The sequence below is a fragment of the Hypanus sabinus genome, chromosome 10, assembly GCF_030144855.1.
Source record: "Hypanus sabinus isolate sHypSab1 chromosome 10, sHypSab1.hap1, whole genome shotgun sequence".
Lineage (NCBI taxonomy): Eukaryota > Metazoa > Chordata > Chondrichthyes > Myliobatiformes > Dasyatidae > Hypanus > Hypanus sabinus.
In genome coordinates this window covers 139933789-139951570 of record NC_082715.1, presented here as the reverse complement: position 1 = coordinate 139951570, position 17782 = coordinate 139933789, and the positions used below count along the sequence as shown (strand labels likewise).

At 44.8% G+C, this 17782-nt stretch overlaps 1 protein-coding gene across 5 annotated transcripts in view; it reads left to right on the top strand.

Annotated features, from left to right (window-relative positions):
• Positions 1-17782, top strand: part of me1 (malic enzyme 1, NADP(+)-dependent, cytosolic) — a 467654-nt gene that overhangs the window by 399777 nt on the left and 50095 nt on the right. For all 5 annotated transcript variants that reach the window (XM_059983100.1, XM_059983103.1, XM_059983101.1 and 2 more), the window contains exons 10-11: positions 2890-2995; positions 7228-7370. In XM_059983100.1, the coding sequence (XP_059839083.1) occupies positions 2890-2995; positions 7228-7370 (249 nt within the window). The remainder of the gene's footprint in view (positions 1-2889; positions 2996-7227; positions 7371-17782) is intronic.

Here is a 17782-nt window from a genome sequence, read left to right as displayed (position 1 = left end):
CCAATGTAAACAGCATTATAAAAAGTGTTTTAAGTGCTTCCAGTGCAGTGACTGAGGTAATAGACGGGAGGGGTGAAGGCCAGGGATAACTAGAATGGATGATACAGTTGTAGTTGTAGTGTAGATCCCTATGCACTTCACTTATTACAGTTTGCCAACGTGGAAATTATCTCTTCATCCTAACTTTAACCAACATTCTTGCCAACGTGATACAGATACAGTGGCCATTTTATTAGGTATCTCCTGTGCCTAATAAAGCAGTCACTGAGTGTGTATTCATGGCCTTCTGCTGCTGTAACCCGTCCACTTCAAGTTTCAACGTGTTGTGCATTCAGAGATTCTCTTCTGCACGCCACTATTGTAATATGTGGTTACTCGAGTTACTGTCGCCTCCCTGTCAGCTCGAGCCAGCCTGGCCATTCTCCTCTGACCTCTCTCATTAACAAGCTGTTTTCACCCACAGAACTGCTGCTCATTGGACGTTCTTTGTTTCTCACACCATTCTCTGCGTGGAAAGCCCAGGGGATCCGCCGTTTCCGTGATACTCAAACCTCCCTGCCTGGCACCAACATTCCCCATTCTGCTGTTTGGTCTGAACAACAACTGAACCTCTCGACCACTTGTTCATGTTTTTATGCATGGAAATACTGCCACATGATTGCCTCTACCAGCCGCAGTTCCAGAATGTAAGGTTCCCTGGAAACAATGCCGTGTGAAATGGTGCCATCTGCTGGGAAAAATGAGAAAAACAAAGTGAATGAAATAGACTTAATAGATTCTACAGATGCTGGAAATTCAGAGCAACACACACAAAATGCTGGAGCAACTCGGCAGGTCAGGCAGCATCTGTTGAGGAAAAAGTTCTAACTAGGTGTTTTGGTCTGATACATCGACTATTCATTTCGCTCCATAGTAGGATGTTAGTCCCTCTAAGGCCTCAGAAAGCATTTTCTCCACGATGTTAAAATCACTGTGAAGGAAACCACGTCCGCGCAAACCCATCAAAGACGCAGGTTTGTGCATTCCACTTCAGGAGCCGTGAAGCCAAGTGACAGCTTGGAGTAACCTGGTGTGGATCGCGAGCACCCTGGTGTGGATCGCGAGCACCCTGTCCACTTAGGAGTCACCCTTGACAGAGGGCCTCACTTTCAAGAACCACATCAATAAGACAAGGGCAAAAGTGAGCGCAGGAAACAACATCCTGAATAAGCTCACCGACACAAAATGGGGAGCAAGCTGGAAAACATTATGAGCCAGTGCGCTTGCTCTTTGCTATTCCACTGCCGGATATGCCTGCCCTGCATGGGAAAAATCTACTCATGCTAGGAAGATGGATGCCGTTCCGAATGCAAGCTGCCGACTTATCACAGGTTGCTTAAAACCAACAAACACCAACAGCCTATATATCCTGGCGGGTATCGCTTCCCCTGATATAAGAAAAATGGTAGCCAGCAAGAAAGAATGACTCTTTTGTTACGAAACCCCGTAACTGGGTCACTTACCAGCAAAGATAGAGAGGTCCGTTGAAGTCTGATGGTACTATTTTTAAAAGTATTTATTGAAAAAGGGGCACAAAAGTAAGATTAATGCAAACATACAGATAATATACATTGTCAATACTAAATCTAAAAGCGCGGGTATAATAATAATCAATAAGAAATAGCTCTATCGTTGTCTAGGGGATAATGTATTGTCCGATGGAAATATAGAAGTCACTGTTAGTTCGTTCAAGCTGCAGGGTTTTGGGTTTAAGAGAGAGACGGGTTAAACTTGCCCAGGTCTTTTATGATGCCTCCTTCCAATGGCTTCCGCTATTACGGGATCGCTAGCGTTTCTTCTGCTGCGTCTGAGGGGCTGTTCCCACAGACCCTCTTTTATCCTGACTCACAGGGTCTCAGATGTCAATCAGGTTGGGGGTGATGCAATCCCTCCACCAACCAGCCCACTTTGCCTGAGGGCTTCCACGTAGCATAGTATTTCAATCCACAAGCTCGCCTTCAAGAGACAATGGCCGTGTCCCGTAGCTTTATATCGCCGGGGGAACGAGACATTCCGCACATCTCTCTCTCATTTCCTGGGTCTCCTGACCCAACCCAATAGTGATCTTGTGATTCTCACAAAGGAGGGGGCTGCAGGCATAACACTTTCAAACGTCAGATGAGAGGCACCCTCTACGTGGTCATACACCTACACCCAGCTGCCTAAAGTCAAGGAAGAGCTTCATGAACGGTGTTGTTCCAATTCAATCAACCCCATCTGAAGTCTGCATCGTCTTGTGGAAAGATCAGCTCGCCAGTCTCAAACAACCCCCAACGATGGAAATTGCACCGGACGAAAGCCTTCCCCCAGGAACTAATTGCAACTGGGCGACCTGGAAGTGCCTTAACAGACTTGGGACTGGTGTAGGTCGTTCAAAGGTGTCACTAAGCAAATGGGGATGTACAACCAACCCGACAACTTGTGAATGTGGAACTGAGCCACAAACTATGCAACATCTCCTGCACTAACCATTGCTAAAGGAACCCTGTACTGTTGCAGATTTTGCCGAACTCAACAATGAGGCAGAAAAATGCGTCCAGTTCTGGCTGAGCCATGTATAGACTGTCCGTGGACACGATAAGAAGAAGAATTTCCCTCCATAGATGCTGCTTGACCCGCTGAGTTCCCCCATGTGGTGTGAGAATTAAGTAGTACAGCTTTAAAAGAATTATTTTTGAATTACAATTTTTACAAGCATGCTGGTTAATTTCCTTCTCGTTCAATGGGTGACATTTTCAAATTCCAAATGCCCGTGACTGACAGAGTGAAAAATATGACGCATGATATTTCATACAGTATTTTTATAAAATAAGGCATTTTTATCCTGATTCATTTTCTTTTGTTTCTAAGGGACGTGCCAATCTGTCTGAGCAAAAATTACAATTTGCTCACCCGCATCCTGAAGTGAGCAACCTGGCTGATGTGATCCGGGATCTCAGACCTACTGCCCTTATAGGTAGGTTGGAATTTTAGATTGCTTCTTGAATCCTACCTAAGTGGAACATTATATTCAGTTCTGGTCACAGGGCAGATGTGGAATCTTCAGAGAGGATGCAGAGGAGATTTACGGGGTTGCTGCCCGCACTAAAGAGCGTGTACTATGAGGATAGGTTGAGTGAGCCGGGGCGTTTCCCTCCGGAGTGAAAGAGGATGAGGAGTGACTCGATAGATGATAAAAGGCATAGAGGTAGTGGATAGCCAGAAACTTGTCTCTCAGGGTGGAAATGGCTCTTACAAGAGGGCATAATTTTAAGGTGATCGGAGGAAACTATAGGGGTGATGACAGAGGTAGGTTTTTTTACACGTAGAGTTGTAGGTGTATTGAACATGCTGCCAGGAGTGGTGCTAGAGGCAAATATCTGAGGGAGGTTTAATAGGCAACTGGATGAAAGAAAAATGGAGGACTCTTTTGGAGGGAAGGGCTTATCAGAGTAGGTTAAAAGATCGGCGCGACACCATGGACTGTGCGGTACTATTCTCTGTTCCAGGAAGGAAATGCCTGTAATATATATCACCACATCTGCCTTGAATTTTTTTTTGAAATTTGACTGTATGATTCGGAAACCTGTGGTGTATTTACCCTGTGTTGGACTCAACAGCTGGTAGGCAAAAGCAGGATCCCAAAAGGCTTCCAAAGGGCATCTTGAAGGACCCTCAACACCCAGGACATACCCTCTTCTTATTACCACCATCAGGAACCTGAAGGCACACACCCAATGTTTTAGGAGCAGTTCCTTCCCTTCTGCCATCAGATTTCTGAACGGTCCATGAACCTATGAACACCACTTCACTATTTTGCCCTCTTCTTGCACTAATTATTTTTAAAGATATTTTTATTGAAACTTATTTTTTTTAATGTATTGTACTGTACTGCTGCCACAAAGCAATGACCTTCATGAACTATGTCAGGGACGGTAAATCTGATTCGGGTTCTGATCAAGAACGGAATGGCTGAAGGGAAGTAGCAGTGTTGGGGCTGTAGGCTACTGCATCCTTCTGCCTAATGGTTGCTGCAAGATGGTGGGAGTCTTTGACAGTAGAAGTTGCTGTTTAGAGGCAGCACCTCCTGTAGGTACAACTAAGGAATTTCAATGCCACGTACAGTAATTTCATAAGACTTCATGCTTCATTCCCAGTTCATGTAGTTTATCAAAGAATTGTTTTATTCTTAAGGTAGCCAAATTACGTAGGTTTGTTTTTCAAAGTTTCATCAGGTTTTTGAGCACTTACCATGCTGAATGGTTCATGATGTATGTGACTGCAGGTGACCAAACATTAGTAAACCAAGGTAATATATTTGTTTGATATCAATTTATTTCATGGTATTATTCTTCCCCTCCATAGGAGCTAAATCACAAAGATTCACAAGGATAATGCTGGAACTGGTGGGTTTGAGTTACAAGAGGAACCTGGATGAGGCTGTGAAAGCATTTCCTAGAGTAAAGGTTGTGGGCTGCACTCATACAATTACCAGAGGCATGGGAAGGGTGGAAGTTATAGTCTTCAGAATTATAGTCACTGGCATATGTCGTGAAATTTGTTGTTTTGTGACAGCGGTACATTGCAATAATAAAAATTATAAATTATAGTAAGTAGTATTTAGAAACAATTAAATAAGTAGAACAAAAAGAGAGATAAATAATGAGGGAATATACATGGGCTGATTGTCCATTCAGAAATCTGATGGTGGAGGGTGCCCTCTTTGATGGTAGCAATGAGAAGAGGGTGACGGGGATTCATAGTGATGGATGCCACCAGTTCAGGGCATCGCCTTTTAAATGTGTTCTGGATGCTGGGGAGGCGAGTGCCCATGATGGAGCTGGCTGAGTTTACAACTTGCTGCAGCTTTTTCTGGTCTTGTGCACTGGGGAATCAAACATTTGAAGACTTCTTCCCCAGGGCAGGGGAGTCTAAAATTTAAAGACAAAGATTTATTTATTTATTTATTATTGAGCTACAGCACAGAATAGACCCTTCTGACCTTTCAAGCCATGCCACCCAACAACCCTTGATTTAATCTTAACCTAATCACGGGACAATTTACAATGACCAGCTAACCTACCAATCTTTGTTTGGACGGCTGGAGGAAAACAGAGCACCCAGAGGGAACCCATGCATTCACAGGGACAATTTACACAACTCCTTACAGGCAGTGGCGGGGTGAGAGGGGGAAGATTTAAAGAGGATTTGCGAGAGAATATTTTCACACAGAAGATGGTAGGTATATGGAACAATCGGCTTGGAGGAGGTGATGCATGGATTGGAACAACTTACAGGGATATGGGTCAAATGCAGGCAGGTGAGATTGTCTTAGAAAGGCATCTTGGTCAGCACAGTCATGATGGGCTGAACGGCCCGTTTCCATGCTGTGTAACTCTGCATCTGTAATAAACAAGAAAAGTAAGCAGCTTTCAGGTGTAATTAACTGAGAAACTTCACTGCAAACTGTTAAAGTCGTTTACAGATTTGTTTCCAGAAACCTAAGCAATCTAAATAATTCGAACATATGCAGTGTAGAATTTTGGGTTGAATAAGCAAATAGTTGGATATTTTAAATGGCAAAATTTCTAACTGTCCAGTAATTGGAAATTATGTTTGAGGCCAAAAGGATAAGGATTTTTTTTAAAAGAAAAGCAAAAGGAAACAGTAATCAAAGTCACAAAGGAAAATTAAAGAGTAACTCAGATATCGAAATGAACATTACAACTTTTACTATCAGAATAGAAAAGGAGAATGATGATGGTGAAAAGGGTGTGAGTGAAAGTCTTTTGATTCTGCTTTCAGAGGCAGAAGACGCGTTGTGGTGGTGCAAGGAGTTTGTAAGGGAATCTGAAACATGAACTCATAATCCTATGTGAGATTGAGAGTGTAGCTTTATTTGTCACATACTTGAAAACACAGGTAAATTTGCATCAAGTCAAATCGGTGAGGATTGTGCTCATCAGCGTGCAGGTATTACCACGCTCCCAACGTCAGTATAGCACGCCCACAACCCTAACCTGTGCATCATTGGAATGTGGGAGAGAACCGATGAACTCATGATCACAGGGGAGAATGTACGAACTCCTTATAGACGGCGGTGGGAAATGAACCCCGATCTTACAGCTGGCGTTGTAGAACATTACGATAACTGGTACACTAGCATGCCATCCCATACTGGAATATAGGTAATTTAGAACTGAAATCAGCAGACAGTTTTTACTTCAAAGAACAGTATAAGATTAAAACTCTGCAAAGAATAGGTCTATTGAAATTTTCAACACTCTGGTTGCTATTTATTTTAAAATTAGGTATTTACTTTCTTCAGATTATAATTTGTTAGTTAAAAACAAAGGTAGTTAGGTATGATTGAGAGAGTTTAGCCTTGGTCTGATATAACAGTACATTACATCAGAGCATTTAGTGGCTGAACAACATGTTGTTCTCAGTTTGTTCACTCAGTAATCTTCATGTTGTACACCGAAATAAACAAAGCTAACAGTGCGCTACCTTAACCTTTCTCCCGCTTTTCAACACACACACAAAATGGTGCAGGAACTCAGCAGGTCAGGCAGCATCTATAGAGGGCAACACTTGATATTTTGGACTTCATCAGGACTCATTGAAAAGTCGAACAGGTCCCACTTTTAAACTGAGCTTCCGGACCTTTGTGCTGCACTGGCCTGACAACCCCCATTTAACCTAGTCATTTTACAATAACCAATCTACGCGTTCCACAGAGACTCCTTACAGATGTCGCCAGAATTGAACTCCGAACTCGTCGTGGTCGCATGACACGATTACAGCTCGGGGCAGTCAGGGGTTCAGAGTTCAATCCCAGCGCCATTCTGTAAGGTTTTCCCCAGGTGCTGTGGTTTCCTGCCACTGTCCAAAGGTGTACTGAGAGGGTTAAGTGTTCATTGTAAATTGTCCTGTGATTAGGTTAGGGTTGATAGGGTTTGTCGGGGGTTGTGCAGTATGTCTCAAAGGGCTGGAAGAGTCTACTTTGCACTGTATTGCTGACTAAAAATGAAATCAGTACCTTGCCCTGACCTGTAATAATATTTCTCTAACCACTGCGTTACCGTGGCACAATTTACTCACATGATGGAGCTATGTATCAATAGCCCATTATTCTGTGCTGTGTGGTCGACACTTGTGGTGAACTGAGATCCTTGGCATTGATTCTGTTTGCCTGTCCTCTTCCAGGTGCTTCTGCCATTGCGGGTGCATTTACTGAGCAGATCATCAAAGACATGGCAAGCTTCAACAAGCATCCAATTATATTTGCTCTCAGCAATCCAACCAGCAAAGCAGAGAGTACCGCTGAGCAATGCTATCAGCTGACTGAGGTACTGTATCTCGTTTGTCAGGCGGCCTGCCATTTGGAGCTCAATAATGGTTAGACCATAAGGCATAGGAGCAGAATTAGGCCACTCGGCCCATCAAGTCTCTTCTGTCATTCCATCATGGCTGATTTACTTTCCCTCTCAACCCCATTCTCCTGTCTTCTCCTTCTAATCTTTGACGCCCTAACTAACCAAGAACCTATCAACCTCTGCTCTAAATATACTCAATGACTTGGTCTCCACTGCTGCCATTGGCAATGAATTTCACTGATTCAATACCCTCTAGCTAAGGAAATTCCACCTCATCTCTGTTCTAAATGGATTTCCTTCTAGTCTGAGGCTTCTAGTCTAGACTCCCCCACTACTGGAAGCATCCTCTGCACGTCCACTGTATTGCCCTTCAACATTCGATGGGTTTCAATGAGGTCGATGTGTGAGGGGTTTGGAGGCTGGGAAAGGGGCGTGTTTTGCTGTGGTTTTGTTTTGTGTTGGTTCTTACTGTTGTTGTGGCTTGAGTTTTTCTGCTGAGCATTGTGGACATGCTATGTTAGTGTTGGAATGTGTGGTGACATTTGCAGGTTGCTCCCAACACAAACGACGATTTTTATGTGCTGTTTCGTATGACACGGGCAATCATGATCTACCACCATGATTGTTCTTGGCAAATTCCACAGAAGTGGTCAGCCATTGCCTTCTGTCTTTACAAGATGGGTAACCCTAGCCATTATCAATACTCTTCAGAGATTGCCTGTCTGACAAAAGTGGTCAGATAACCAGGACTTGTGATAAGCATCAGCTGCTCATCGAACCATCCACCACCTGCTCCCGTGGATTCACATGACCCTGATTGGTGGGATGGGAGGAGGGAGCTAAGTAGGTGCCACACCTTGCACAAGGGTGACCTGCAGGCCATCGGATGGCAAGGCCCTCCTTTGGTAGAGTTGTATTTCACCCTGCCACCCTATGCTGCAATATACATGTAATGAATTACTCTGAATTACACTGATAACACAGCTCTTGGGTAATCAGCTCACTGATCTTGGGTAATTGCTAACTGCACAATCATGGTATCTTTGAAGATAACCTTGCCTGAGTACAACAAGTGACCTCATAAACACAAGGGATTCTGCGGATGCTAGAAATCCGGAGCAACACACACAAGACGCTGGAGGAACTCAGCAGTGTCTATGCTGAGGAGTAAACAGTCAACATTTTGGGCCAAGGCCCTTCCTCAGGACTCATTCAAAGGTACATTTAAAGTCAGAGAAATGGATACAATATACATCCTGAAATTCTTTTTCTTCGCAAACGTCCACGGAAACAGAGGAGTACCGCAAAGAATGAATGACAGTTAAACGTTAGAACCCCAAAGCATCCCCCAGCTCCCCCCTCCCACGCATAAGCAGCAGCAAAGCAACGACCACCCTCCCCCACCAGCAAAGAAGCATCGGTGCCCCCACCGAGCACTCAAGCATGCAGCAAAGCATCAATAAGGACACAGACTTGCAGTGCCCCAAAGACTACTCGTTCACCGAATAATTCGACACACCACAGGCTCTCTCTCCTTAATAAAAGAAAAAGAGGTGTCCTCGTTTCCCAGCGAGATGGGAAACATAACAAAGCAACTTGCTGATTTATGGTGTTAAAAGTCTGTTGTGTTGCTTTTTCCGAGCTCTGTGCCCAAAGAACTCGGGTCTCTGGGCTCACAGCCGGCAGGCAGCTCGCTGCTTCCGATCTTCCGTCTCCCAGGACACATCAGGGGGTGGTGGCACCGACCACCCGCCTCCAGAGCATGAAACCCTGGAACCCTGATGGCGCGCTGGTCTTCCGGGCTGCGTCCTTGGCGTATCGAACAGCGGCCGGTCGTGAGACCCCGAGAACGGGTCCCATTTCTGCAAAGAGCCAAAGTCAGCATTTAAAATCAGGGGCTTCAAAAGAACTTTGAAAAGGGAAAGAAGAGATATTAAAGATAGAAATCGAGCTGTTTCCGAAAATATAAGCAAAGGAGTCGCTGTTAGACGCATCGTTCTCCTAAGCCTCCTGGATTCATAATGGGTAATCATGATTGTACTGTCAAACAAAATACAATAGAAGCACAGCAAATTACAGGGTAAATTCCAAGAAATGTCTGAAAATTCTTATTTTATATTTCCATTTACTATTAAATTGATTAACAAGATAGAAGTAATGGAACAGATTCCCAAAGTGACTTTTGACAGCATTAATTTGTTACCTATTCAGCAGGGTTTAAACTAATTTGCAAGGGGGATGGGACCCGGAGCAATAGAGCAGTGGAAGAAGTGCATGGAGTAAAGCCAGATCTAACATTTAGAGAGGCTTTGAGGAAAGAGAAGCAGAATAAAGGGTGTAAAGCTAGTAAGGTTGAAGGGCTAAGGTGTGTGTACTTCAGTGCAAGAAGCATCAGGGACAAAGGTGATGAACTGAGAGCTTGGATACATACATGGAATTATGATGTAGTGGCCATTACAGAGACTTGGCTGGCACCAGGGCAGGAATGGATTCTCAATATTCCTGGATTTCAGTGCTTTGAAAGGGATAGACAAGGGGGAAGAAAGGGAGCAGGGGTGGCATTACTGGTCAGGGATACTGTTATAGCTACAGAAATGGTGGGCAATGTAGCAGGATCCTCTTTTGAGTCAGTATGGGTGGAAATCAGGAACAGGAAGGGAGCAGTTACTTTATAGGCCCGTCTGGTAGCAGCAGATACCGAGGAGCAGATTGGGAAAGGCTCAAAAGTAAGAGGGTTGTTATCAAGGGTGACTTTAACTTCCCTAATATTGATTGGCACCTGATTAGTTCCAATGGTTTAGATGGGGCAGAGTTTGTTAAGTGTGTCCAGGACAGATTCCTGTCACAGTATGTTGACAGGCCAACTAGGGGGAATGCCATACTAGATCTAGTATTAGGTAACGAACTGAGTCAGATCACAGATCTCTCTGTGGGTGAGCATCTGGGGGACAGTGACCACCACTTACTGGCCTTTAGCATTATCATGGAAAAGGATAGAATCAGAGAGGACAGGAAAATTTTTAATTGGGGAAGGGCAAATTATGAGGCTATCAGTCTAGAACTTGCGGGTGTGAATTGGGATGATGTTTTTGCAGGGAAATGTACTATGGATATGTGGTCGATGTTTAGGGATCTCTTGCAGGATATTAGGGATAAATTTGTCCCGGTGAGGAAGACAAAGAATGGTAGGGTGAAGGAACCATGGGTGACAAGTGAGGTGGAAAATCTAGTCAGGTGGAAGAAGGTAGCATACATGAGGTTTAGGAAGCAAGGATCAGATGGGTCTATTGAGGAATATAGGGTAGCAAGAAAGGAGCTTAGGAAGGGGTTGAGGAGAGCAAGAAGGGGGCATGAGAAAGCCTTGGCGAGTAGGGTAAGGGAAAACCCCAAGGCATTCTTCAATTATGTGAAGAACAAAAGGATGGCAGGAGTGAAGGTAGGACTGACTAGAGATAAAGGTGGGAAGATTTGCCTGGAGGCTGTGGAAGTGAGTGAGGTCCTCAATGAATTCACCAATGAGAGGGAACTTGATGACAGTGAGGACCATATGAGTGAGGTTGATGTTCTGGAGCATGTTGATATTAAGGGAGAGGAGGTGTTAGAGTTGTTAAAATACATTAGGACGGATAAGTCCCCGGGGCCTGACGGAATATTCCCCAGGCTGCTCCACGAGGCAAGGGAAGAGATTGCTGAGCCTCAGGCTAGGATCTTTATGCCCTCGTTGTCCACGGGAATGGTACCAGAGGATTGGAGGTAGGCAAATGTTGTCCCCTTGTTCAAAAAAGGTAGCAGGGATAGTCCGGGTAATTATTGACCAGTGAGCCTTATGTCTGTGGTGGGAAAGCTGTTGGAAAAGATTCTTAGAGATAGAATCTATGGGCATTTAGAGAATCATGGTCTGATCAGGGAAAGTCAGCATGGCTTTGTGAAAGGCAGATCATGTCTAACAAGCCTGATAGAGTTCATTGAGGAGGTGACCAGGCATATAGATGAGGATAGTGCAGTGGATGTGATCTACATGGATTTTAGTAAGGCATTTGACAAGGTTCCACACAGTAGGTTTATTCAGAAAGTCAGAAGGCATGGGATCCAGGGAGGTTTGGCCAGGTGGATTCAAAATTGGCTTGCCTGCAGAAAGCAGAGGGTCGTGGTGGAGGGAGTACATTCAGATTGGAGGGTTGTGACTCGTGGTGTCCCACAAGGATCAGTTCTGGGACCTCTACTTTTCATGATTTTTATTAACGACCTGGATGTGGGGGTAGAAGGGTGGGTTGGCAAGTTTGCAGACAATACAAAGGTTGGTGGTGTTGTGGATAGTGTAGAGGATTGTCGAAGATTGCAGAGAGACATTGATAGGATGCAGAAGTGGGCTGAGAAGTGGCAGATGGAGTTCAACCCGGAGAAGTGTGAGGCGTACACTTTGGAAGAATAAATTCCGAGGCAGAGGACAAAGTAAATGGCAGGATACTTGGGAGTGTGGAGGAGCAGAGGGATCTGGGGGTACATGTCCACAGATCCCTGAAAGTTGCCTGACAGGTAGATAAGGTAGGAAAGCTTATGGGGTGTTAGCTTTCATAAGTTGAGGGATAGAGTTTAAGAGTCGCGAGGTAATGATGCAGCTCTATAAAACTCTGGTTAGGCCACACTTGGAGTACTATGTCCAATTCTGGTCGCCTCACTATAGGAAGGATGTGGAAGCATTGGAAAGGGTACAGAGGAGATTTACCAGGATGCTGCCTGGTTTAGAGAGTATGCATTATGATCAGGGATTAAGGGAGCTAGGGCTTTACTCTCTGGAGAGAAGGAGGATGAGAGGAGACATGATAGAGGTATACAAGATATTAAGAGGAATAGATAGAGTGGACAGTTAACACCTCTTCCCCAGGGCACCACTGCTCAATACAAGAGGAAATGGCTTTAAGGTAAGGAGAGGGAATTTCAAGGGGGACTTTAGAGGATGGTTTTTCACTCAGAGAGTGGTTGGTGCATGGAATGCTCTGCCTGAGTCAGTGGTGGAGGCAAATACACTAGTGAGGTTTAAGAAACTACTAGACAGGTGCATGGAGGAATCGAAAGGCTGATTTGTACTTGTGCATCGCATCTATGCCGTAGGTACTGTGTACCCTACGCTGTACCTATGCCATTACCTACGCCGTAGGGTGACGTGCACCTCCCCAAAAAGGTAACTCATGCGTCACGGTGTAGCAGACCACAACAACTGTGATTGGTTTGCTTGGTAGCATCGCATTTCCTCCGAAGCACTTCCGGTTGCTTCTTCTCCGCCATGTCTGTACGCCGATGCAAAATAGATGAAACAATTCGTTAGATCTACCTGCTGACGTGCGAAAATGTTTGAAATGCATTTCCTCGTTCATGACTCTCATGAAGAAACTCAACATGGTGGCAAAGAAACCCCACCACCAACCAGCGTTTTGGCGCACACCAACGCGTGCTCGCTACGGGGTAGAGCCTACGCAGATGTGAAAATCAGGGCTATGGCTCAGTCCGTACGCACAAGTCTAAATCAGTGTTACATGGGAGGCAGGGTTTGAGGGTTGGCACAACATTGTGGGCCGAAGGGCCTGTACTGTGCTGTACTATTCAGTGTTCTGTGTTCTATTGAGTGAGTCATTGAGGACAGTGGTGGGCTTCTTACTCCACCATATCCAAGCTGACATTAAACACAAAGTACACTGCAGATGCTGGGGTCAAATCAACACGTACGAACAAGCTGGAGGAACTCAGCAGGTCAGGCAGCATCCGTTGAAACGAGTAGTCAACGTTTCGGGCCGAGACCCTTCGTCAGGACTGAAGAGGGCTCTCCACCCGAAACGTTGACTGCTCATTTCAATGGATGCTGCCCGACCTGCTGAGTTCCTCCAGCTTGTTTGTACGTATCCATGTATAATGCCCATTCACTTTCGTCCCGTCTGCTTACTTCTGGACTCCACCTTTCTGTAGCCTGCTAATTTAAATGTCCCTCTGAATGGCTCTTAAACATAATCATGATATCTGATTATATCAGTGCATTCCAGATAATGTCTACTGCTATAGATATATATAACAATAAATAAATAACACCTTACCCTTCAGTTTCCTTTTAAAGCTCTTTCCACTCACCTAAAAACTATTTATTGTTTTTAGAGATACAGCATGGTAACAGGGCCCAATGAGACTGTGCCACAAAATTATACCCATGTGACCAATTATCCCCTCTTCCTTCCCTCTCTCCGTATGGTCCACTGTTCTCATAATCTTATAAACCTCTATTAGATCTCCTGTTAGCCTCCACCATGGCACGTGTCCTCTAATCCAGGCAACATCCTGATTATAAACTTCAATATTTTTCTATAATCCCGATATGCAATATGGCAATAGGTAAACTTTTACAATGCATCCAGTCTAAGGAGTGACAGATATACTCAATAGTGAAAAATCAGTTGCAGAGGTGGGCAGAAAAATGGCAGCTGGACTTTAATCTAGACAAATGTGAAGTGTTGCACCTTGGTTGGGCAAATGTAATGAGCCAGTACACTGTTAAGGACAAGATCTTTAACAGTGTTGATGGGCAGAGGGATCTTAGAATCCAAGTTCATAGCTCCCTGAGAGATTATGAGAGCCATAGTTAGGATAGCCTCCCCATATCAGACAGCATGCACTTAAGGTGAGAAATGGTAATTTCAAAGGAGATGTGAGGGCAAGCTTTTTTTTACACTGAGTGGTGGGTGACTGAAATGTGCTGCCTAGAGTGGTGGTAAAGGCAAATACATTAGACACTTCAATAGGTGTAAAGATAGTCAGATAATGTGAAGAAAATGGAAGGAGACGGACATTGTGTAGGCAGATGGGATTAGTTTACTTGCCCTTTTGATTACTAATTTATTTGGATCAGCACAACATTGCAGGCTAAAGGGCCTGTCCTGTGCTCTACTGATCTATACTCTATGTTTTAAAACTAATGCGTCATCATTGTAGAACCAACATTTAAATGTCACAAACTTTCCCATTTGTGACAGATATATTTCTAATTCTATCATTCTCACTTCCTGCTTACGCGTACATTTGAATTCCATTGCCGGTGAGTGTGTAATCTCTGATACTTGGATCACATTTCTCAGAAATACTGTCTTGTTCTGTGAGCTGCTGATCAAACAAAAGAAATGTTACACCAAGGACACTGAGGTGGAGAGTTCTCTTGATTTCTATTGCCAGCTCAATTACCAACAATGAAGCTCAGACTGATTCTATTTTGGATATCCCAATATAGTGAGGCAGAAAATCTGAAAGCTTGAAAGCACATACCATCAAGCTCAAAGGCAAACTGTTGAATGTACAATAATGATCCGAGGGTCAAAACAGGTTTATTATTACAGACAAATGTCGTGAAATTTGTTGTTTTGCAGCAGCAGTACCTTGTAATATATAAAAATAATAACCATAACTTAAGATAACTTAACAAGAAGAAATTTGTTTATTTATTGAGATAGAGTGTGAAATAGGGCCTTCTGGCTTTTTTCATACTGTACATGTCAACATTAAATCAATTTACCAATTATATTTGAATAATAGAGTAGTTATAAATTTTGGACGTTTTTAATATGTGTTTCAAATCGAGTTAAAGTGGTTGTAATTTAATAAGTTCTGTTATTCGAAAGAGTACTAAGTAATTTCAGAAAGCACAAATTAATCAATCCTACTTATGTGCCATTGATAATATAAAAGACACTTTAGCAGAGATTATATGCTGCATGTTAGTGTGAGAGAATAAAAAATGTTTCTAAATATTCCTGCCCTTTGTTACCCCTGATCCCTTACCCCTCTTTTGAAAGGTTTCTTATTCAGTTTTCCATCTCAAATCCCCACCACAACCCATTAGAAATCCAACGTTGACTTGCTTCATGTTTCCTCCCCCTCTCCCCACACCCTCCTCTCCTTCACTACCTCCCTCTCCCCTTCCTCCTCCCTTGTCCCCTCCCTCTACCTCTTCCCCTCCCTCTATCTCTTCACTACTTCTCTACCACTTCTCCTTTCCCCACCACTCTCCTCACACCCTCCCTCTTTCCCTTCCCCTCTCCCTCTCCTTCCCTTTCTCCCCTTTCCCTTCCCTCTCCCTCAAAACCATCTCCCCTCTTCCTCTCTTCTCACCTACACACTCTCCCCTTCCCATCCTCTCTCCCCTCTGCTCTCACTACCCCCTCTCTCTTCCCCCTTTCTCCCCTCTCTCTCGCCACTCCTCTCTTTCTCTCCCTCTCCACCCCTCCACCTCCTTTCCTCCCTCCGCTCCCACCCACATCCCCTCCCCACTCTCTCCTCCCCCACCCCTCTCCCCATCTCCCCTCTACCCCCCTCTCTCCCCCTCTCCTCTCACTCCCCTTCCCCCTCTATGCCCCTCCCTCTTCCCTCTCCCACCCCTTCCCACCTCCCCACTCTCCGCTTCAACCTTCTCCCCCATTTCCCCCTCTGCTCCCACTCACGCTCTCTCCCCATCTCCCTCTACCCCCCTCCTTCTACCCCCTCTCCCCTCTCTCCCCCTCGCCCCATCCTCCCTTTACTCCCTCTTCCCCCTCTCCCCCTCTCCCTGCCTCTCCCCTACCCTTCTTCCCTACACCCCCATCCCCTCGACCCCTCTCTCTCTCCCTCCTTCTTCTCCTCCCTCTCTCCCCCTCTCCTCTTCCCTCTCTCTCCCTCCTCCTCCCTCTCTTTCTCCCTCCTCTCTCCTCTTCCCTCTCTCTCCCCTCCCTCACCTCCATCTCTCTCTTCCCCTTTCCTCCTCCCTCCCCCTCCCTCTCCCTCTCCTCCACTCCCCTCTCTCCTCCACCCCCTCTCTCCTCTTCCCTCCCTCTCCTACACCCCCTCTCTTCTTACCTCCTTTCTCTTCTTCCCCCTTTCTTCTCTCCTCTCGCCCCCTCTCCCACTCCTGAGGCAGTGTGGTGGTGTAGTGGTTAGGACATTCCTCTAAAGAACCAGCTGCAATAATGGGGTTCGATTCCTGTCGTTGTCTATGGTGAGCCTGTACCTTCTCTCCACGACCATGTTGGTTTCCTCACACATTCTAAAGATGCACTGTTGGGGTTAATGCACCGGGGGTTGCTATGTTGCCCCTGGAAGCATGGCAACTTGTGCTGGCCATTCAGCAGAAACAATGCCAGTTTGATTTGACACAAAGCATTTCACTCAATGCTTCAAAGTACATGTGACAAATAAAGTTAATCCAATCTTTCACTCCTGCAACCCTCAAACTATGATCTACATCTCTGGCCTCCATTCCTACCTAGGTCCAAGGCCCTGTCGCAGTACAGAACTGCTGTTGTCATGCTTCAGTAACATCCAGTTGGATGGGATCACCACTTGTAGGCAGAAGGTCACCGAACACTCAGTGCCACTTCATAGGTGCACCTGCACTCTGCTCGTTAGAAACAGAATCAGAATCAGGTTTATTATCACCGGCACGTGTGATGAAATTTGTTAACTTAGCAGCAGCAGTTGAATGCAATGCAATACATGATAATATAGAAAGAAAAAGATAATAAATAAATAACCCAGTGAGTCTATTACTCTGTGTGTGTGTGTGTGTGTGTGTGTGTGTGTATATATATATATATATATATAATGTGTGTGTATATGGAATAGATTAAAAATAGTGCAAAAACAAATAATATGTACTTTTTAAAAAAGAGAAAAAAGTGAGGTAGTGTTCATGCGTTCGATGTCCATTTAGAAATCAGATGGCAGAGGGGAAGAAGCTGTTCCTGAATCACTGAGTGTGGGCCTTCAGGCTTCTGTACTCCTTCCCGACAGTAACAGTGTGAAGAGGGCATGACCTGGGTGATGGACGCCACCTTTCTGTGGCACAACTACTATGGAGGCCAGTACCCAAGATGGAGCTGATTAACTTTAAAACTTTCTGTTGCTTCTTTCGGTCCTGTGCAGTAGCCAACCCCTCCCCCCCCCCCCCTGCCGCCCCCTGCCATATCAGACAATGATGCTTCCTATCAGAATGTTCTCCACAGTACATCTATAAAAATTTTTGGGCGTTTTAGGTGATAAACTGAATCACTTCAAATTCTTGATGAAATATAGCTGCTTGCTTACCTTCTTTATAGCACATCCATATATTGAGACCACGTTAGATCCTCAGAGATATTGACAGCTAAGAACTTGAAGCTGCTCACTCTCTCCTCTTCTGATCCCTCGATGCGGATTGGTATGTGTTCCTTCATCTTACCCTTCCTGAAGTCCACAATCAGCTCTATGGTTTTACTGACTCTGAGTGCAAAGTTGTTGCAGTGACACCACTCAACTAGCTAATATATCTTGCTCCTGTACGTACTCCATCTACCAATAACGGTTGTATCATCAACAAATTTATATATAGAAATTGAGCT